The following is a 23,962-nucleotide window of genomic DNA, read 5'->3' as shown; positions in this document are numbered from 1 at the left end:
ATTAGTATGTGGAATACGAATCAGCAAATCAGGAACCTCGGAGGAAACTGGGAGAAAAGCTTATTTCTAGTCTCCTGAATGGAAATACTTGAGAACCAGTACTGGGAAAAGTCAGAAACTGCAGAAGCAGCACTGGGACTCCAGTCCCAGTTATGCTGGAGGAGAAATTCTTTGGCCTGTCATGTATTTCCACTCTGGGAAGGTCATCACCTGGTACAAGAGTTCCTTGCTTCTCTGAAAGACAAGAGCAGCAAGAAGGACCTGGTGAAGGAATACAAAGTCTGTGTAGGGGAGTACTGGGTTGGCAGTAGGAAGACATGAAAATAAAAAGGAAGCTGAAGGTCAGAAAACCACTGGCTGTCATGTTAAGGAAGAAGAATAGGAAAGAGATGAGGAAAGCAAAAAGAAGTATTTGGTAGATATCAAATGAAGCAAACAATCTGATGAATRGTAAAGAGTACCTAATGCTAAAGAGAAGAACAAGGTTAAAATAGCCTGCTAAAAGATTGTGGTAAGTCATCCATATAGAAACTGAAATCACTTGCTGGCAAACAAAGGAATAGCATATATATAGTCAGTATATTAAAAGACCAGTGGATGGCAGCATATTTTTACTACCAGAATACTGACTGGGTTGTCATGCCACATATTCTGGTTGTAGCTCATCTGCTGACTAAAACATCATATGTCCCAAGAACAAATCCATCTTTGACTCTGACAAGTCAGCACAAGCTGCAAAAATTTGTGCTTTTTGTGTACAGATCATGTTTCTCCAACACAGTGGTGACCACTAATGTAGCTGTCTCACACTGAGTCATCTGGAAGATCAGGAGCACATTCACAACAATAGGAGTCAGCTGCACATGCCTTCTATAAGTTTATAAGAATATTTCAGGAAYAAAAACTCAGAAGGTTATGCCTGAAGAATCATGTCAGTGTATTACTTCTGATAGTTCAGTGTGGTCTCAGTCCCAGATTTATTGTWCTGCTATGAAGCTGATGATTTCTTCTCAAAAGCTGGGAATAAAGTCTATAAATTACAGAGAAATCTCTGGAGATACAAAATTATCTATGAAGAGAAAAAATGCAGACCACTTCAGGTCATAGCATAACACCCATCCAACCAAAAAACTGGTGAGCATGAAGTAAAGGGAAGACTTATTTTCTAATTAGACTTCAGAAAAAAATGCCACATTATTCTTGATTACCATATTTATTGACTCAAAGTGGAAAAAACCCGACAAGTCTTAATGGATTTGATTCATTATCATACATACTGTGTTTCCTGTTCACATAAATTTCAACTGAGAAAGAAAAATATAGATTTTAAAAGAACAGTTTCTAAATCCATTTCATACACAGACTTCCAATAAACTTCTGAAAGTTAGAAGGAAAGCTTTCTCAAGAGTTATAGCTCATGTTTTCTGAAGCAAAACACTTAGTGTAAAGCACACCTGACATCTGACTTCATACACCACAGAGGTTTTCTATGTAGTCTTCACTAAAGTGTACTTACTAAATGTTTTACAGTATCAGAGCATGAGTTCCTCCATCGGTGTTCAATCCTGTAAACAAGGCTTCTATAAAAGGACAGTTCAAATACAAAAAAAAGAGGTCATTAGTAGCCAAGTTTCTTTGGGAGATAGATTGCATTTGGTTCTAACTTACTTCCTTAGAAAGAGCAGCAGACAAAAAGCATGGTAATAATTTCTGTTACTTGAAGCTCTTTAGTTTTAAGAGCATTTGTAAAAACAGACCCGATTACAACAAACTGAGATTTGCATAATTAACTTTGAAACAAAGCATTCTTAGTGATAAATGCATTAAGAACTGAAATAATAATGTTAAGACAAGCTATTGTTTGTCAACTTGTCAGATATGTGTGCTGAAGCTTCCTTTCTAATTACAAGATGTTTAGTACAGCACAACAGATATTTTAAAACTAATATAGAAGCTGGAATGTTTCTTCAGTTGTAGCACACTTCATCTGAGAAGATTACCATGACAAAATATGAAAAGGAAATAGGACAGAAAACAATTATTTATAGACGTTCTAATTTTTCGCTTAGAAATTCTTCGACACTATCTGTATTCCATTTGAGAATGCTCAGTTCTTCTGCAATGTTCCCACTGTCGTCCAGCAGCTTTAGTACAGGATCAGAACCACGCACATACTGGGGGGAAAAAGAAAACTCAGTTACCTTGGGTGGGAAATGCATTCTCCATACTAACACTGCCTCTGCTCTCAAGTAATCTCAATCAGCTCAGACTTCTRACTTGCATTTAATGTCAGAGAGAGCAAAGTGGAGGAACAAGTCAAATGAAGGGGGCTGGGAGTGGTGTCAGAAACATCCCCTTGTTCTCCTTGGTGCAYCACACCAGTTAAGGCATGTGCAGAGGGCAGTGCTATTGGTCTGGCTTTCAAAGAGGGTATTTATTTCAACTGTTTAAAGTACCAAAGCTGAATTGTTGAATCAAGCAGATGAATGCTTTTTCTCATCTGATCAATAGCCTTTTTACCGTTTTAGAAATTTTGGGTCACTTCAACAGGTCAAAGTTCTCTGTCTCTGTCAAATTTCTAATATAATCATGTTCTTTCTTGCCGTGTTGTATCTGTGCCTACTACACTTCACTGGTAACATAATTCTTCAGTGCTTCTGCAAACTCACTGACTCACAAAATAAGTAATGCAAATAAAAGCTTTTAACAGTATCAGAAAGYTCTGACTATTTAAGTTTATGGAAARAYTTCCCCAGGAGTATTTCACTTTACTCAACTGAGCTAATCTCGTTGATTTTACTTAATAAAGCAAGTGGCACCTCTAATCAGTTTTCCAAAAATCTTGTGAAATAAACACAGATTCATTTGCCCATTTTTTTTCTGGTAACACACAATAACAATTGTAGTCTAGACTGCTTTGATGTTCAATAAATCTACAAAGTTTAAAAAAAGAGATAGACGTACAGAAGGAGAGAAAGCTTTTGAAAGAAACTGGAGGACACGGAGACATGAATGCGTGAGACAGACAGAGGAAATCTGTTTTACATAGAATCTGCTGCTGAGAAGACAAATCACTTATTGCAGCCATGCATAGCTATGAAGTGATTCCAGATGGTGCCATTTGGGCAATAGAGATGGGAGCACAAGATGTGMGAATCAAGATGTGTATCTGTGAAGTACACTCAAAGTTCACACAAGATTTTAAGAGGAAGGTGAAGTCTTGCACTAGATCTTGAAACCAAAGAATTGTTGGAGCTTAAAGCAGTGAAGCTTATGCAACTTTACATACATGCAAGTCCTACGAAACACCRTTCAGTGTATGCAGTTCTATAAAGCTGGATGTTTGAACAGAGGAAAACAGCACAACAGAATAGAGCAAAGGAATTTTGAGAGGGAGGARAAAAATCCAAAAATCACTGAATGTATGGAAAGAGCAGCTCCATGACAAAACTAGGGGAGAACAGAACAGGAGAAAAGTAAACTATGGCAGAATAGCTTGAAAAATCCAAGATATCTACAAAGAAAGAAAGAATATAAGCATTCCTCAGTTTCTTTTCCCATCTGCTATAATAATAATTTTTTTCTTGGATTAAAACCAACTAATCAACAATAAAATAAACCAAAACYCCACTACCACCAAAGAATTAGTGGTAACCAAACAGTTACTGAGCAGTAAACAAGTCAGTATTACTAGCAAGTACTTGTAAAGATTCATACTGGCAATGTAATCATATGTCCTCTGCTACAGGATTACTTGATCAGCAAATAGGGAACAATTCACAGGAGGACGATCTCCACCAAACTTATTTCTTCTTAACATCACAAATAAACAAGTTGGGCTACTACTCACCTTGATTTGCAGTCCTCTGAAGAGTTTTGGCTTATCACTCCTGACAAAAGCTAGTTTGGAAAAGAGAAAGAAAATAAAATTCTTGTCTACTTGAATAAAGTAGCTTTACATCAAATTAGTATTCACCAAATTATTTTTTTAGTGATGCTTTAGAAGATATTTTTATGTTAAAATCTTAGTACCTTCACAAAATTAGCAATACTAAACTTATTATGCCAAAGGAACACCTATTTTTGCTAGTAATCCAAACAAGAATTCTATCTGCTTGGATTTTCCTCCAACACTAGTGCAACAGTGTAAAGCAGTTTATCTGCATGTACAACTGACAGCCTTCAGCAGACTGGCCCATATGCTGCTGCTACGCAAATGTGAGGAAAAGCGTTGGAGCGATCAAAATCTGGCTGAGGATAAGCTTTGTGAGGGAGGCTGAATGTGACACCCATCTCATCAGCACACTCCACACACGCTGCAGCTCTGCGGGGGACAGGGCACACAGGAAACTGTGCGGAGAGCTGTTATTCTGGTGAACAAGATGGACAATCTTGTCTTGCAGACATCTCTGAGATTATGTGTTGAAAACCAGCAAGAAAACAAGGCTGGAAAACAGGAAGAGAAGCTTTTATCTCCTCTTCTCTTGACACTCCTGAAGGCAGTTGGCTTCAAGGCTCCGTGGGCTGCCAGGTAGCTASGTGGAGAGAAGGCAAGGTCTGAGGTGGGCTGCTGCTGCACAACTCCTCACTTCAGCACATGTCAGCAGGCAGAACAGAACAGCAGCACATCCCTACAGCACAACCCAGGCCTTGTGTTAACCTTATTGAAAAGACAATATGAAGATCTCAGGACAAAGCGTGAGCATAATCCCCTACTTCCAAGCACTTCACCCTAATGAATGTCTGAGTTCTAGAAGTATTCAAAATTTATTTATAAAMTAACAGTCCTCATTCCTCCGTTTTAAAGTCAGGTTGTGCTAAAAGCTGAATTTAGTATCTGTATTGACATTAAGTGGATTCAGAATGCTCCTGCAGTACATCAGTAGCATCTCCCTGAGGACAAACTGTGTCAGTATGGACTGACTCCTACAAGGCTGCCAGCTGCATGTTAAAGCTGCTTTTTCAAGGTTGGACAACAATGAATCTCTCACAAATTGCAGTGTGTCCAGCGAGTGCATAGAGATGACACAACCTCAGGACTAATGTTTCATACTGCCTCACAAAGTGTAGTGCTTTCCTCAGTAATTGCAGRTATCCCCTGGCATCTTTATACCTATCTTTACTGCAAACAGTTACCTTAACACTTTCTCAGCATGGTTATACAAAGTGGCACTTTCTTCCCTCTTCCACTGAGCTCCCAGTACAGCTCAAAATCAAATACTCTGCTTGCTGCACCAACACTACACAGCATAAACAATACCAGTGGCACACGGAACTGCCAGATGTACCAAGCCCCTGAAGAAAATGAGACTTGTCTTTACCCCTTCTACAGGACTGTACACCAATGTCATCGTGTAAGCTGTGAATAACAATTCCAAATAGCACAAAATAACCAGTACTTGCTCACATACTGCAGTTCAATTCTGACTTAAACTCAAAGACATATTTTCAACTTCAGTRTTTCCCATGTCCTTGTGACATGCTGTCTTGGCTGTCATCAAGAGTAATGTGCAAAAAAGCAGCAAAGATATTTCTTATTTTTTCTTAGTCCACAGACCACGGAAGTGTTGCTGGAGGAATTTTTCCACATTTTTCTTCAATTTAAATCTAAAGCTGAAATCAGTCTCTAGGGCTTTATATKGAAAGGAGGTTCTAAGAAGCAGTCAGTACCATGGGTAACTAATTGCAAGATGCTAAGAGAGCACAGTAAAATGGGAAAAGTTTCTGAGGCAAATCTAAACTCTAGAACTTAACTGTTTTAAAAAATAGCCTTTGGSAGGGACCTTAGGTTACAGCACTTTAAGCTTGTAACAGGTGTGAGGATTTGTTACTTGAGTGGCAGACAAAAACTCATTTTGACACGAGAGGCTGTGCTCCAGCTGCAGTGCTGGACTGAACAAGCTCACAAAAAGTAGAAACAGAATTAGGTGGAAGAAGAAAGTATTCTACAGGCAGCATTACATTCTGTCACATTAAAAGTAGCTATTACACACTCGTATCAATGTCAAATGTCTAAATCTTCTAAAAGCTGAAGCACTACAGAACACTCTTCCTAAAATTTTAGAGAGCTAGAACAAAATTAGTTTCTGTTACGGCATATCTATTTCTAATGCTGATCACAGTGACTTTCTGCATCACTCACTTGAATTTGCAATGCAACAAAGAAAACACTCAATGTACAAATAACTTAATTTGTATATTCTGAATTTTGGAAGCTAAAATGAGAAATTCAAATACTGACATGCATTAAAAACACAGATTATCCCATCAAACGTTTTTTTTTTTTTCCTTTGCACAAAATCAGTCCTTGAGTTGAATTAGCAGCCTTTGAAATGATGGGGGTAGGAAGTCAGATGCAGCTACAGTGCACATTTTGGGACACACGACTGCTTGCTTATCATGTGATGTGGTGCATATGCTCCACCTTCACATTGCCCCAACAGTTTCCCCTCTATACCCTGACATCAGCGTTGTTTCTTATGGTTCTGTGCCTMAAGGGTACTTGCACATCACCTGTACACCATTATTTAGCAGTTTGGAGTTTAATAATAAAACCCTATCCTAGCTAGCTCTCCATTTGCTTTTCTGTGTAGCAGCTTTAGAAATTACACACCACAGAGAAAGAAGCCTTTCTCTAACCCATCTATGGGTGAGCATGAGAGGCATTTTCCACTGCRATTCTTTTCTCAGATGAACTCTGAGCTTGGTGCCATGACACCATGTTCTGGTGAATTTAAACGCTAAACCTGAAGTCAGAGTTGTTCTCTGGCCAGGTGTGAAAAATCACTTGACCTTATGCTCCTACAAACCATGAGCAGTACCAAAGCCCTTCTGTTGGAAGGCACTTGTGAGGTGTTCCTGAAGAGCAGACTGGATTGGACCACAATCAACTACAAGGTCAAAGAAAGATCAAGTGTGTGTGAGCATCTTAAAGCCTGGCCCCATAAAACTGGTTTGCAAAGAGAGGTCTTTTAAAGACCTAAAAGCAGCCTCTACCTATGAACACAGCAGAATGGAGAACTCAATGCTATTGTTATGAAGACCCTTTGTTTTGATACAAAACAAAGAGGTGTTATAAGAAAGTCTGTGTTTATTGGAATWAAACCCCAGAGTCCTAAGTGGAGACTGTTAAGGAATCTAATAACCACTGTGGCCCAAAGAGCAAGTCTATGTATAWGCACACACACAMTTGCACTATTCTCTTAGTGCAGAARGACACAGTGTAAGAGAACTTCCTGACCCCAAATGGGCACAATACCACATCTCCCCAAGCAGAACAAACAGTTGTTCTGAATTAACTTGAATAAACAGAAAGCAAGTGTAATGTAACTCCAGATAAACTAAAGGGTATTGCATGCCTGTTTGGCCATGGATTGTTAGACACCAGCCATTTGAAAGAGCAATTTTACTGGAGACACAAGTTCATGCATAATGTTGCAGAATTTTACATAACGAAGGCACAAAGGACTTGACCATATAGATGTGWCCATTTTGTACCTGAAAATGAACTTGAATTAAAAAACATTGAATTGAGGCATTGCCAATAATAAAATGTTAAAGCTATAAAAAAGAATAGAAACCAAAACGAAAGGTARAGTAAGAGAGGGACATTTCATGAAGAGAGGAAATTCAAACATTTAATAATGCCACCAATAGCTAAGCATTACTAAGACAATTGGCAATATTTGCTAAAAATGTGAATATGTAAATCACTGGGCAAGCCAAAAGCATTGATGTCTTTCCTCAGACTTTTTAATAACTTGTTTCGGGGACAAACTGCAGTTTTGAACATGGTATGAGTCTGCTTCAAAAGTTACCATGAAAGCCTAGCAAAAAGACTGAACAACAGGACACAAAAAGCATTCATTTACAGTTTAATGACTATAGGTCTTTACCTTTTGGGGACCTCAGTTTGAGATAAAAATTTAAATTCAAGAATTCATATGGCACATCAATAAGTACTATTTGTAGTCTCTCAATCAAGTTACAATGCAGCTGTTCATGATTTTATAAAAAGCACCACATGTTTTCAGAAATGCAACACAGAGCTCCCATCAAGCCTGGAGGAGAAACTTTAAAAAATCCCAAAGACAGGGTACTTTGTATAAGCAGTTGGGCAAGAGAGATTTCTGAATCTGAAGGGAAGTATTGTTTTAATTTGTGAATCATCTTTTTACAAAAAATTAAGATTAAGCAGTGCATATCTCCCACTACAATATCAGTATTTTKTAGGTAGAGTTTTACTAATGCTTTTATCTGTACAATATTTAAGGCTAATATAATTTTCTTATTTTCTTTCATCAGTATTTATGAATTACAGATCAAAATGAATGGTCCCGTACAATCCCATAGGAAATTACATTTTAGTAGCTAAAAGAATCCCTCTCACTCTTGGAGAACTTGGGTGATATGATAGTGCTGATTGGCTCTGAAATCAGGATCTAATGTAGCTGYACACTGCATGAGTTCAAGGATTAAGGACCTTGTTTCTAGAACAGATTTGCTGGGACCACACTCATTTCTTAACTAAAAGAGTCACACAGGGAGAGGTGAGAATTATTTTATTGAAAAAGAATGGAGAGAAATATGAATGGAATGTTCAATGAAAAAAACCAGCCTAATTCAGTTTTTTAAACAAACTGGAAAGAATGTAGGAGTTTAAACACTGATCTCCTATCTCATCATGAACAGAACACRGCTGCCACTGAAAAGTCAACTTAAAACAAATATGTTAGATTAATTACTGACCCAGCTAATTCATTATTCTATTCTATTCCAGAGCCTTAGTTTTATGGATGTCAGCCAAAAACTGTCAYATTTTGTGTTACCTGGTATATTAAGATATTGCTTCATCTATGAGTCTTGTCACTCAGGTTTTTAATGTTCTACTTCAATTGAGTGCTTTTAAATGACAAATATTTAAGAACAGTTTTATACAGAACAATTTCAAAATATATGTAATATAAGTATATATATTTTAGAGTACAGCATTTATAACAGAGCAATTTATTTTTAGGGAAACTTATCAATAAGAATATTTCAACAGTGAATTTAAAAGAGGCATACAGAAATGTGGCCTGTTACCAGACCTACCACAAGAAACTGTGTCTGAAAAAACTAACAGACATCCCTGACCATATTCAAAAAAGCATTTAGTAKTTTGGTGTGACACTACAAAGAGTAACATCCAGGTCAAGATTGAGATCATCTTGCTGAGGACCATAATTTTTCATCCTCTTGCTGAGGACTAGGTTTTTTTTACGACTTCTCACGCTTTTGCTTTCCTAGTATATACAAATATATTCCATATGTAATGATTCTCACATTTCAGGCACACAGGTGTATTCAGCAACTGTTCATAGCTAAAGATTATATAACGAGTAGTTCTGAAAGCAACTTTAATAAAGAAGGACCATAGAATATTGTATTTAGTAMCCATGAGCAACCCACAGCTTCTTCCAACCATGTAACTTCTTCAAACCCTTCTTAGTTCAAATGATTTTTGTCCTTAAATATTTTAATACATGAATCTCATAACAAAAAATCCAACCACAACAAAAAACCAACAAAACAACATTTTTTATCCTTTGACCAAATAAAACATAATTCAGAAGTAGTCTGAGACACATCAACTCTGTAGGACTAAGCCAAGTAACAAAACAATTTACACAGGTACTTAAAGGTCAAGACTGCACAGTTACATACAGGAGTAACATACACTGATCCGTGTAATTCTAATATATACACAGTCCTGCAGTTAACAGTGCCATTTTGTATATATTCTGGTGAAAAACCCAAACACACCCAAACAAAGTCTAACTAAACCCTCACAGAAGCCATGGAAAAGGATTCAGTTATTTGTGATGATACATTGTCATAGACAGGCTACACAGTTCAATGAAGCCTACAAACACAATGCTTCAAAAGCAGCAGTATTGACCTKGAGGCAATGTAATTTCCACAGCAAATGTCTAAATGAAAAACTGAAATAAAAACACTTCTTCAATGTATATGTCTTAAGATGGAAATATTAAATACAGTTACAAGTTAAAATAAAGGACAAAATCTAAGTATTCTGACATTAATACTAGAGTGAAAACAAATACCAGCTGGAAGAATATATTCTACTGCTTTTTAAAATTTCTAAGCATGCTTCTAAATATAAATCCCATCTTCCAACCTTTCTTGTACCTTAGCAGTAAATTTGGTCAAGAAAAATTTAGATTGAGTAGCTGMAGAAATTGGTGATGAAAAGACAAAAGAGAAATTTAAGTGCASTACTCAGTCCTTTTTTAATTCTTACTCTACCAAAGAAAAACTGGTAGTCAGAACAGAGATCCTACTTTAAAAAAATGAAATTTACTCAGGCATTTAAAAAAGTAAGCTATATGATAATAGAATGTAATTTTTTGAAAAAGTTTAGATAACCAAGAATTGAAAGGTAAAAAAGCCAGTCACAGTTTTCAAGTTTTTCCTTTCCCACCATTCCAAGTCTCTGGAACGTGTTTCAAGGTGTGCAAACGGCAGAAATTGAGGGCTTTTTCCTTCAAGGACCCACACATGAACATAACTGAGGATATAATGCAGGCTGGAGTCAAGCTAACAKGTTGACCTTTTCCTTCAAACCTATGGCTCAATTGAGCACTAAACTGTTACAAATCCAAACCATAAAGCAGCTGAGTGAACAGGCAACAACAGTTGGGAATGTTTTTATGTTTGCTAAATTTGAACAGTCATGGAGATAATATGGACTCCTGTGCTGAAGAAGTTAATCTCCTCACGTCCCTGAAGTAGGACAAGTCATTTAAAGAATTACTCTTATTTTGACATTTTGTAAAGTGGGTAACAGAAAAGAGCTTTGCTCTGGTCTTGTACTCATTCAACTCAACTGTGTGTGGGCAGAGGCGGCAATAAAGGGTTCAAAGCAGTGCAACTGGTGAAAACTGTAACCTGTTTTAAAATCTTTTCTTTCCAACTATTTGTCTTCCTCCCTTCAAACAGGGAGGTACTAATACCTCCCATGGTAGATGGAGACATGTTGTTTGTGCAATTTTTAATTCTAAARCTAGATTAGTATTTGTATCTATGTCCAAAGTACAGTATCAGGGAGTAATAGGGTCCTCRTTAGAGGAAAAAGACCCAAACAACCACAGTACTGCTTTCACCTAAGCTCTTCCTTAATTAATAAGAAAAGTCCAGTTTGAAGTTTCTCACAGATTCTTTTCCTGCAGCTTCCTCCCACCAGACACTGATGGTACTCATTTTCCTTTTACACTAYTGTATTCCATTCCTGTTAGCTGTCATTATCCACTGATAAAACAATTACATGGCAGGATCTGTGAAAATAAAGTCAGACCATAAGTGCACAAAATAATTTCATCTATCGGTTATTGGAGACCAGTTCTATGAGTGTCAGGTCAATGCAACTTTAGTGATATAATACACTAAATTTATGACTACTTCTAAGAGTACTTAAAAGTACATTTTGTCATTCAGCTGTGACAGTATTTCATACTTGAATGAATACTACTGACTTTACTTACCCTGGACTTGAGGGAACCTTCCCAATTTTCATCCACATACCTCTAGGACAGCTCCTGCATAAAGCTGTAACAAAAAAAACCCGAAGTTGTTAATGACAAAAGTAATCTAAATTACTAGTTAATTTATGGTRTGTTATCTGTTGAACTATTTTTCTCTCAGGAGGCAATATGATACTCTGTTGATGCTAATTACAAGTAAGATCCTAAACACAATCACAATTCTAGACTGTCTTATCAMCAACCTGACTTATGCAACAACTGACTGTTCACTCAAGATACAAGATCATTTTCATTCATTTCACTAAAAATGTAAAACCAGAAAAAGAAACCATTTGAGATACTCTGTTGGTGTAAGCAAAACTGCATTTAAAAAAATGCAATTGGACGTSTTACAATTGGAACTATGGGCTAGTAATAGGAAAACTCTGTCTTCTTTCCCAAAGATATTAAAAAAAATCTCACTACATGAGATTTTGGTTTCCACTTTAAACCTAACTTGGATGGTAAAATACTGTTTATAACAAAGATAAAGCAGTGACTTTGAACATTTCGTTTGGGCTGTTGATTGATTTTTATTAATTGTGTTTGCAGGAGSAGGACAGATCACATTAACAGGCCTTAGGTGAAGTAATATGTACAGGCTGGGTTAACTTTGATACTTGCACTTAGATGTCAATTACTTCTGTCAACTATAGAAGATACTCAATCCTCTTAAAATATAAGTTACTTTCAATTTCATGTATCTAAATTTGAAAAACCCTCCACCTGATTATCTTGCATACTGTCATATTTGTAAACGATTTTACAAATTTTTTTTTGCAACATGCAAATGATTTTATAGTCTGCTGAATCTTAAATTAATAATAGATTTTCCAGCTACTAAAATGAAACTTTAAATTTTGGCATTTTTAATATTGAACATAGTATATACACTATATATATAAAATACTGTATACCCAATGACATAATTCTAAGCCTTAAAACCCTACTGTTTATAGATAAGCAGACAGATTGAGATTAATTAAWTTTTTTTTAATTCATTAGCTTCCATAGAAAAATAAAACAATGGCTTTCATTTTCTTTTAGACAGCATTTTCATAACAAATGTGCAAGTGAGGGTATAGAAAAATATAACCTTACCGAAATTAAGTAAATTCACATTTAACTTAAAATATGAACTGTGAACACAAGTAACTAAAAGTAACCTTCATGAACCACTCTGAAAAACTAAACCACACATGATAGGAAGAATCTCAAAGACAATTTTATTAACATTTTGTCACCTATCGCATGGAAGCATTACGAACAGCCAGAAATACACCTTCATTTCTGCACACTGAAATTATGAATTCAGGTCCAACTCAGTATTTGCTTAAATACTATGAATTAGAATGTACGAAATACTCTAATCATTTGCAGGAAAAGTACAATTTCTCTCTTGGTGTGAACTAATCAGTAATCATTACTTCCATGGGAAACTGCAAAGAGAAYGCTACACTGCATTATCTGTTCAGAACAGCATCTCAGAAATTTGCTTAACTACAGATACATTTTCAACTAAACATTGTATTTAAAGACAAAAACCTAAGATTTGACTGTTAAAACCCAGAACKACTATGAAGCAATACACAAGAGATCAAAAATATAAGATTTTTTAAAAGGTTTTTCACCACCGAAATAAAGGTTTTAATTAAAAAAGGCAGTGATAAACAGCTCAGACACTAGCTTGCATAATTAAAGTTGCTCTGGAATTAAAACATGAGGTAATTACAAAGATGGAGAAAACATGGAAGAGTGGTTTATAAACTTGACTTAACTTGTCTCTCTGTCATTCTTTAAAAAGCATTCAACAACAATTCTATCAGCAATCCTAYATTTAGATATTCCTTTGCACACTCACTAATCCACTGGACATTTCTACTGATTTCTCTGATAATGACAGTTATCTGCACTCTTCTATCAAGAACTCAGTATAAAGAAGTAGACAAAGGAATAAATAGCCTTCTATCTAGTTAATTAACTATTTTAAGTAAGTCTATCATGAGCTAAGTAGACTCAACTTTAGGATAACAGTAAAATGAGCATTTCTGAATTCTCATTACTGCAAATAATTCCTAGCAGTTTTTTTCTTCCAAACAAGGATTTTTATGGAACAAAATCACTGTAGGAATCTTAAAAATGTAAGACACTTTGTAACTACTCACTACTCCCAGTTTGTAACTCCTGGCCAATATTTCATAGAAATTTAACAAAGAAAACAGCTCAATCATTGATGTCTAAATTTTGAGCTTGTAATTCTGCCATAATTGAAACCCAACTGTTCTGGTACAAAAAGGTTTAGATTCATGCTGGGACAAACAGCTGCTCTCCTGATGGCTGGACCAGAAAAAAAGAATCAACTAGCTTCATTTATAATTCTAAACAAAGGTTGTCTTTTGCAAAAAACACAGGTTTATTTGCATCACTCAGCCCACCACAAAAGCCTAGTTGTTAATATCTGCTGCTGCTACCATCTCATTGTGTCCAGAGCAGATGTTCTCCAAATTTCCTTGTGAAGGCAGTCACTGTGCTCAAGTTTTAACACAAATGACATGTATCACTCAGATGGAGGCACACCAACATCTCGAGTCAGTTCATAACACAATGCTTAACTCATGAGTCGGTTCATTTTAAAGTAATGCTTCACTTATTTTAGTGCTCATGAAAGTGAGTTTAGTACTGCAAGCAATGAAATAAAGACTCTCTAACCTATTCCTAGTGTCCATGTTAATATCCAAAACAAGTGCTGTTATGATTTTCAGGCTGATTCATGTCTGCATCTACAAAAATAACTTTTTTYCCAACATTCTAATCACCATGTTTTCTAAAGTTATTGGGACAATATCTGAACTTTTTCCTCATCTTTTTCAAAGCATCAACTTGAATTCATTCAAACGTTTTTGTAAAGCACCTTGAACTCCTGTAACAGTTCATACTGATGTAATCAAGATGGCTCTTCACAAGAAGAGAAACTACATTATTGGTCACGTGTGCTTTAATGATGGAGAGTGCTAATTATAGCAGAATAACACCATTTACATAAGAATTGTGCTAGTTTAAAATATGCATTGTAAAAATAAGGAACTTTAACTCACATGAAAGAAAACATTTCACCTGCTATTAGGAAGGGAATTGAAGCAATTTCTGCAAGAGACAATTCGAGCAGTATACATTGATATGGTATTGTTTTCACAGTCACTCATGGTGGAGACTCCAGAAGAAAAATTACGTTTCTGCTWTATAACCATTAACATTTCTAACCAAACAGGAATCAGATCAAACAGAACTGCAAAATTTGTTACTGAACAGAGATTGCTCCTTGATCATAATAAAATCATGTTAGATAAATGGTGACAAAAAAAGTTTCATAAAATACAGCAAATTATACCTAATTTTACTTTAATGACACTGACGCTTTGCACGCTGCTTTCTTCAAACTACTAAGGGTGACCCTGCCTGACATAGGTTACTGAGTGTYATTTGGACTGGATTTGTACGGTTGTTTGTAAAGGGCTGAAAAAAATACAGTAYCAGAATGCCTCAAAACATGAAATGAAACAGGTTGTTAAGGCAGAGCCACAAAAGGGTCAATAGCTACTTTATGGTACCTGATTCTCTCTGATATCTGTGTATTGTCCTCTCATAATATCGAACAGTTTAAAAAGTGTTAAGCTCTGACAAGCAGTAAAGCAAACTTATGACTACAGCTAAACCTCTAGAATTTTCACTGGCCTCAGGTACAAGAAGATCTTCCACTAAATATTTAGTAACAACTCCCCTTCCAATGCAAACAATGTTTCTATGAAATTCACTGMAATTCTAATTTYATATTATGATARGCAGATCTGCAGAAGAGAGCTCCTCATCTCCTATCAACTTCAAAAAAATTAAGGAAAAAATATGGATGTTGTTATTCTTAATGGCCAAAGYTGCTTGGTATATGCAAAATGATACTGTTGAAAAAGAGGGTAAATTATCTCTTTTATGAAAGCATGGAAATTAATTTTTACTGTGTTCCATCCACACACCCAGAAAAGCAAAACAGGCAAAAAATCAAAATTAATTAATTTGTTCTTCTGATAAATTTACAACAAAAAGATTTAATTGCAAATTTCTTTTGCTTTTTCCTAAATTTTTCTAACTAGCAGTTAATTAGTGACTTTTACTAGAAACCTAATCATCTAAACTAGAAAGCTTTAAAAGAATAAATTGAGATATGAASTATAAAATATTTTCGATGGTAGAGAATGCACTTATATGGACAATTCAAGGTTTTCAAAATCACTTTTGTCTTTCTTTTCCTGAAGGCAGAACATGAGTAAGAATCTGTGGGTTAGCAGGGAGCAGTCAGAAAGCCTCACTGCCAGGAACATTAYGAATTACTGCTCTGTAATACAGAAAGCCAAGAAAGTCATTGGCATACACACACATCATTCTGAACTGATGTCATCAATAAATTTAGCAACAGAGCAACTTCTCCCATTGACAGCTCATTATCCTGCGAAGACACATGCCTAACTCTAAATAAGAGTTTGACAACAGAGTCTAACAGTCTAAAACCAGTTATATGAATCAGTGCTACTCCTGTGATTAGTGATATGTATTACAGGCAAGTTGCTCTGAACAAAGCTGAAGCAGAATCTAAGCTCTCATTTATTTGCGGGGAAGGAAATTCCAACTGAATATAAGGGTGAAAAAAAGTCACAATGATGGTGTTTAAGCACTGAAATAATTTACTTAGAAAGACTGGATAATCTGCATTCTTGGAGATCCTCAGAACTTTGAGTTCTTCTTTGAGTTGAAGACTCAAAGAAGACTTTTTATTCTGTACATACAAAACATAGTTGTGTGCTACTGTTGCATGCTTCAGCATCAGGAAATGTGTCACCTATCACTATTTTGTTAAATTATATCCTCCTTGCAGGATTCTATAAATGTTTGTGCTCTTTAAATCAAATAACCATCAAAAAGTTCCAAAACCTCTGCTCCTGCAGCCTATTTTTATTAACTTTGGTCTCTGAAATGGTTTGGTGTAAAGTCAAGGTCACGTGAGCAAGAGATATGGCACAAGAGTGAGAGAGAAAATGCAAAAGCTAAGCAACCATTGACTTTAGACCTCTGGAGCTGTAACCTGGATTAGGTGGGGTGAATACCCCATTGGAGTGGGGGTGGAGAGCCAAGATGAATAGAGAAGGATGGCAGAAAAAGGGCTCCTATGTACAGGCTCTCACTTGGACCTAGTCAGAATTATGCAAGTGAAATAGTACAGGTAGGAAGTTAACAGGTCAAATTTCARTTCTGGAATACATCATCTGATGTTATCTAAGCACCTACTTACCTCTACAAGTAGAATCCCTGAACACCTCTTTTATTCTCCGGAGTCTTGTGCTTTTGTTAAAAAATCAAGCATCTTACAGTCGCAAAGAAAACAGTGAGAACAGGTCTTACAAGGTATTTACTTGACCTTGCACTTTTCATTAATTTTGAGACTTGTACTTTTTGGAGTTTCTTCAACAAATATAGAGTCAAATGCTAGTACTTTATCTAGATGAAGGTCAGCCTTAATCAGCTAAACCTATTCCATTCACCAGCACAGATGCACATCAACAACTGAAACTCACATTTAGTAAATTCACATTTATAGTTTCCCTAACCGTTTTTTTCACTGATAAGATTAGATAGAGCTCTTCCAYGGGTAAGGTTTACCCTATTACAGACAGATAACGTATTTTATCTCAGTTTATCTGACAGAGATGAACACTTGGTGAATCTGAGCCAAACAAAAGACAGTAAATTTCTGTCTTAGGCATTGACTAGCTAGCTGCACCTGCCTTATCTAACACTACTGCTTGCCAACGTTAATTTTCATTGCCAATACCATCATGTACAGAAGGAAGAGGAAGGGTGTACATGGTAGAGTTCTTGAGAAGGACATACACTGCAGCACATTTTTAGTACAAGGAATGGCTTTGAAGCAACAGAACTGGTAAGAGACTCTCAATAAGAGAGAACATCTTCTCAGTTCGCCTAACTTCCCTATCAATACAGCCCACAAAATCATTCCTATATGAACTGTATGGGACACTTAGTTAAAAGCAAACTTTGAGAGATCATATGACATTTAGTCTTAATTTCAGAGTTCTGATTATTTACTTGAATGTTAAATAAAATATGCTGTCATTGAATCACACTATTTTTGAAGTCACACTTACTAGAAAACCAATGAATCAATGAGGGAATACAGTTATGCAAAAACACAATTTGATTTTTCACAAAGTAGCCAAGAGACTTTACAGAACACATCAAAAGACAGAAAAATATGTGAGTTTTGAGAAACAGCTAGAAGAAGTAAACCAAATTTCTAATTATTTTCTGTAAGCATTGATATKACTTACACTTTACATCACTGAGATGTTAATGAATTCTAAGTAGTTCTGTTTTTAACCGCTGAGTTGAAAATCAGAAGTTCCAGTGAGAGTGGTGCTATTCACATTAAGAGCCCCTGGCAGAACAAGCAGGCAGTCAACAGTAATTTGACTGTAGCATTTTAATTAGTGAAATGGAAAGAAAAAATAACAAACCTGAAAAATGAATGTAAATTGGGTCACACCAGAGTAGCCAGAGGCATTAAAAGCACTTCAAGTTATTCTACTTCCAGTAATTATTGTGAGTTTTGTAAACTATTTTTTGAGTTTTAAAAAGTAAGTCAGAGCAAGAATGTCACCTTATTCCTCCTTATAATTCCTAAGAACACATTTAAGAATTCTACACATGTAAAAAGGGGAGTTTTAAGAAAGTTTTCAATTTGTTTTGTTGTTTTTTTTTTAAATAGAAGAAGCACCTAGTCATTACAACTGATGTCATGTTTTCTAGGCTAYCAAACACGTTCACAGTATAACATAACAAATACTTGACAGTAGAAATCTAAAATGCTAAAGATCAACACATATTAGTGAGTAAAATATATTTCAAAGCTCCACTTAGATACATTGATAATTTTTATGGGTTGTAGCAATCCTGCACAGTACAACTGTGAAATTTAATGTATTACAAATTTTATCAGAGAGTTGATTTTTAAAATCAATTTGGATTTTGACACGCATCTATTGTTGAGATAAATCTAAGACTATAATATACAATTAATGGAATATGCTTATAGCTATGTCTCAAATGATAACACAGCCTAAGTGGAGCTGCAGATGGAGTGCAGCTATTTTCAGCTACTGCAAAATATGGACAATCTCTCCTGCTACTACAATTTCACGCACAGTTAGCTTCACCTCCATTTCATCCTTCTATGTTTTACACACCAGCAGTACTCTGCATCTGACAGACTGAGGCTTAAAACTTGCAGCTGTCTAAAGCAATAGTGTTTAAGCTAGCTTCTGAATTAGTGTGAGACTGCATACAAAATCTCTAGAGGCAGAGAAAATAACCAAAACATTTTTTCATTTTACCCACAGTCCAATTATGAAGTAATTAAAATATTTCACTGGACAGGTGTCAGCAGAAGTTCAGAGCAAGACAAATTCTGTGTAACAAGAATATCTCACCGCTATTTTCCACAATGTCAATTCACAAACTACTGGACCAGTAACAAGAGCAGGATTAATAAATAAACCTCTTTCAAGGCTATGAAACTGTTCARTTCTGTGAACATCTCATTTGAGACTGCACTGATACTATGCAATRTGAAGTATTTTTAGTCCTRAGGGTATTTCACAGATCATTTGTGAAAAGCAGCAATTACATAAAAATTCTCAGATAGATGTRCTATTACCTTTAAAGTCTCATTTAGAACTCAGGCACAAGTCATGCAATAAACTAACTCTTGCTTTCCCTGTTTCTAGTATTTCCCACATACTTGCAAAGAGAATTAAATGAAAATCCTGAAGCCTGTCCTGGAACTCCAATAGTTTGCAAGTCTGTTTGTAGCAGACTACCACCCTGCTGTGCCACCTCATTGGAACCATACCTGCTCACATAATGAGCAAGCTATGTCACGTACTGGAATCCTGGATCACAGAAGAAAGATTCATGTACTTGGAGGATGTTCAAGCATCTAGCAAAACCCAGAGCACCACTGCTCTGGAACTCAGCAACACGCCAGGCTGCTAATCAGAAAGTCAAACACCTTATATCAAGGTGCAGGTTTTCAGAGTAAGATTAAAAATTCTACAAGCAAGAGAGTAGGAAAAAAAAGCCTTAAGAAACTTTCAACATGCGTTCACTGTTTACTATCAAATTTTCATTACAAAAAAAGATTTCTGTGGTAATGGAAAAAAAAGGGAGGAAAGGAAAAACTAGCAAAAGGCAAGTTATCCTCTTCTTTTGCCCTCTTCAAATCCCATGTACCTTCTACTTAAAAGAAGCTGGACACAGTTTCCATATATGGTCACACCACACCAGAGAAGGGCTGCCAAAGAAGCAAAGATTCCCTATTGGTACAGGGACATAATTTTGGAGCAGGATGGCAAGTCTGCAAATGTAGACACTGTAGATGTATATTGGGCTATGAATAATATTGCATTTTCCTCTTAAAATTATAATCCAGATTCTCATATGTTTTTTTTTTTTTTAAATGAAAAGTTTCATAAATGTAACATGCTAAATTATTCCACAAGGGATTTGATCCAAAACTCACCTTTCTAGTTTCCAACTGAGCTTCTTCTTGGCAGCACTCCCTGCAGAATGGATCCAACTGATTCAGATTGAACTGCCCAAGAAGGTTGCAAGAACTGCACAGCAAGTTACTGGAGAAGCCCAGCTCTCGGCAAGCCTCTGATGACAACTGTGCTCCATAAACACTTATCTGAAAGTCAATACARTGTTATACTTTAGTATTAATTTTTTTAAGATAACTTTAAATGCTTTAATGATTAGAAAGAATGAGTAAGTCTCTTGTGACTGTATACACTAATGCCTAAATGGTCAGCCCAAGGGTTCAAAACACCACCCTATTTTGAAGGGTCTTAAACTACAGGGAATTCCAGACACTCACAAATATGTACATTTGAAGGTATCAAATCTGCCAAAATTCATTTATATACACTGCTGATAACTACTACTTTCCTACTGCTAACTCCAAGTTAAGAAAAAATACCAAAGGCAATGAATCAGCTGAAATGCATGTGTCTACAGCTTTCCAAAGCTGCCTCTTCAAAAAGAGTTTCAGTAAGTTTTGTATCACTGAAAACACTCTTGGAAWGTAATGTAACAGCTAAGCTTGGGAAAAACACAACCAGGAAGTGATGAAATTATCCAAACTGCTCAACRAGACATACAGRTAAGATTTTAATTTCATGTTTGCATTAATRTTACYAGAAAATCACATAYACTRTAAGTTGAAGAGCAAATAAAAACCTGCAATTCTGATTTATTAGCAATACATTACAATAGGCAATTTAATTACATGGGTTCTATGCAAAACACCAGTTCTGCCTTACATGGGCAGCAAAAACAATGCAACCGATCATAACATTTAAATGATATTTGGGTTTTGTTCTCATAGAATCACCAAGGCTGGAAGAGATCTCTAAGGACATCGAGTACAATCATTAACCCAGTACCATGGTGTTCACCCCCAAATCATGTCCCAAGCATCACCTCCATATGCCTTTTGAACACTTCCAGATTCTGCCATTTCCCTAAGCAGCACATTTCAATGCCTGACCAACTTTCAGTGAGGAAATTATTCCTAACACCCTATCTGAACCTCTCCTTGTGCAACCTGAGGCCATCCTCTCTCATCCCATGACCTGTTATATGGGAGAAGAGGCCAACCCCCACCAGGCTACACCCTCCTTTCTGCCAGTTGTGGAGACTCCTAAGTTACCCCCTGAGCCTTCTTTTCTCCAGGCTCAGGCTCCTCAGCTGCTCCTCACAGAACTTGTGGTCCAGACCCTTTCTGAGCTCCACTGTCCTCCTCTGAACTCAGTCCGGCACCTGAATATCTTTCTTGTAGCAAATTCGCATTCCTACTTTTCTACACATGGATTTCTCACACCTTGGCTCAAAACCTTCCCTTCCAGCTGCTTGCTTTGGAAGGGAAAAAGTGAGAGAGGAAAGTCAGAGGAGAGAAAGGAGGAGGTTTTCTCTGATGCATCCCAGTCTGGGTAAAAGACCTCAGGCAAAACCTGCTGCACCCAAAGCACCAACAAAACAATCAGCACCACTGTGTTCACAGATGAGTGAGAGGACACCAGCAAACTGGACTGAATGACAACAGACCAAGACTCAGTAGAGTTATGCTAGGCCACATGGAAAAGTACAGAAGAAAAACTGAATTTGTCATTCAGTAGATCAGACTTCTCTTCACATTCACACATCATCTAATCCATACAGCACACCCAAGTAAGGTAGAGACAAAACCCCTTTCCTCTGCTGAAATGGCCAACCTGCAGCTGAAGAAAAAACATGTCACTTATGTGACAGAAAATATTATGGATTGGGAATTGGCAGAAAACATATTAGATGGCTCATTATTCTGTTTCTCTCCATCTGCCAAAAATAAAGGAAGAGTTAAAGCATGAACAGAGAATACAATATACAAAAAACCTATTCTGAAATCACTATTCTGTCAAGCAGAAAGCTTTTTTCTTCTTTCTACGGAACGCTGTATGACAGAAAGCAAGCAAAGTGGAATGCTGTTTTACTAGAACAACTTTTCTTTAGTATTTTTGCCAATACATTTAGTGTTTTTAGCATTTTTAAGTATTTGTTTTCTGAGAGATACCAGCAATAAGAAATAGAACAATACAGTAGTATTAAAAAAGTCCTAAGGAGCATTCCAAACACTGCCAAAGCTACATTTTAAATATTGTACTCGTATTAAATTAATTATGGTAATAACTAAAAAAAAATTTTATTGCACTTTGCTGCTTGCCATCCATCCCTTTGGTGCTTTACTGCCATCTTTTCAACACTTTTGAATCTGTTCATCTTGGAGCAAAAACAGGGCTAGTGGTGTTGTCTCTTACATTAACAGTGTATGAAAGTAAAGTCTCCATCACATGGTAAATCCTCACTAAAGCGGGTGTGGTTATATGGCAAGCCCAGAACAACTTGGGAATAAAACAGAGAGGWAAAGGAAAAAATAAATAGAAGAAAGTCACTTCTCCATTCTTTCTTAATTTTTAGTACCTTAACTATGATATTATCCTGAATTATTACATGTACTAATCATAGTGTCTCTGGGACTGGAAAAAAACTCTCACACTTCAGAAGATAAATTCCCATAAGAACAAGACAACTTCAGCCACTTAATAACTGTGATGCGCCTCATTTCATCAGGATTTTCTTCTTCAAAGCTTTGACTCCAAAGTGACACGTTACACTACTGTTTCGTTTTCACACCAAATAATTTAATCSATTAAAACAAAGGGAGCACCAACAGAAACTGTTTTAGGAAGAAAGCAGGAGCAGAGACCAGTATCCAGGGAGCAAAAGAGGCGGCAATGGCCGCAGGAGCGGGAGGAGACGCCCACCCCTCCCGCACCGGGACACGTCTCACTCCGCCTCCCCCGCCCTCGCACCCGCTCTCTTTCTCTCAGGAATTGCAGCCACGCTCAGCCCCGAGGCGAACACGGATCCGGCTCTCACCGCCTGCAGCCCCAGGAGCCAGCAGAGCCAGCGCCGCCCCAGCRCCCCCAGCTCGGCCGCCGCCGCCATCTTGGTGCCGGAGCGCCCCTGCCGGCGCCGCCGGGGGCCGCGGAAGGACCTCACCCATCGCGGGTGGCCCACACACCGCCTGATGAGGGAGAGCACAGACGTGCTCCCAGCCCCCGGCACCACAAGCAGAAACAGCTAACCCAGTCTGGAGTTTTAGAGCAAAGATATTTTTAGTCTGTTCAGAGCAGTGCTCCGCAGCGAGGCTAGACCAGCCCRTTCCCCAACGCTGGCCGGGCATTGCGGAAACAACCCTAAAAAAATCCCTTTCTCGGGAATTGCTGCCAACCGGCACATCGACTCCCAGCCCAATGACTGACAGCCCACCTGACCAATAGCATTACAGCTCTCCCAAGGGCCGTGGCGCTTGTGGCCAATGATGAGGAGCGGATGGGCGGCACTTCAAGCAGCGCCTTCCAATCAGAAAGGGACGCATGTAGGCGGGCCATGGCCCCGCTCCGGCGGCCCAGAGCCCCGGGGAGGCGGGGTSGCCCCTCAGGGGGCGGGGCGTCTCCCGAGCCGGGCCATTCGGGCGGCGGGAGGGGCGGGGCCGGGCAGCACCGCCCAATGGCGGGGGCGCGGGGCGGGGCCCGCCGCGGGGCCCGGCGGCGGCGGCGGCGGCTCTCCCGAGCCGGGCCATTCGGGCGGCGGGAGGGGCGGGGCCGGGCAGCACCGCCCAATGGCGGGGGCGCGGGGCGGGGCCCGCCGCGGGG

General features: G+C 37.7%; 1 protein-coding gene across 1 annotated transcript; it reads right to left on the bottom strand.

Moving 5' to 3' along the window:
- Positions 1-1,194: 1,194 nt before the first annotated feature.
- On the bottom strand, positions 1,195-23,300 carry SELENOF (selenoprotein F). Its single transcript, XM_057374470.1, has 5 exons — positions 23,184-23,300; positions 20,227-20,394; positions 11,544-11,607; positions 3,851-3,900; positions 1,195-2,174 (listed from the first exon to the last, which is right to left on the bottom strand). The coding sequence occupies exons 1-5, from the start codon at positions 23,250-23,252 to the stop codon at positions 2,043-2,045; spliced, it is 483 nt and encodes a 160-aa protein (XP_057230453.1). The 5' UTR covers positions 23,253-23,300; the 3' UTR covers positions 1,195-2,042.
- Between the last annotated feature and the right edge of the window lie 662 nt (positions 23,301-23,962).

Source organism: Malurus melanocephalus, unplaced genomic scaffold, assembly GCF_030028575.1.
Source record: "Malurus melanocephalus ecotype Western Australia unplaced genomic scaffold, MMel_1.1 scaffold_8, whole genome shotgun sequence".
Classification (NCBI taxonomy): Eukaryota; Metazoa; Chordata; class Aves; order Passeriformes; family Maluridae; genus Malurus; species Malurus melanocephalus.
Note: the sequence above shows the minus strand (reverse complement) of the source record. Positions and strands in the feature narration are given on the sequence as shown.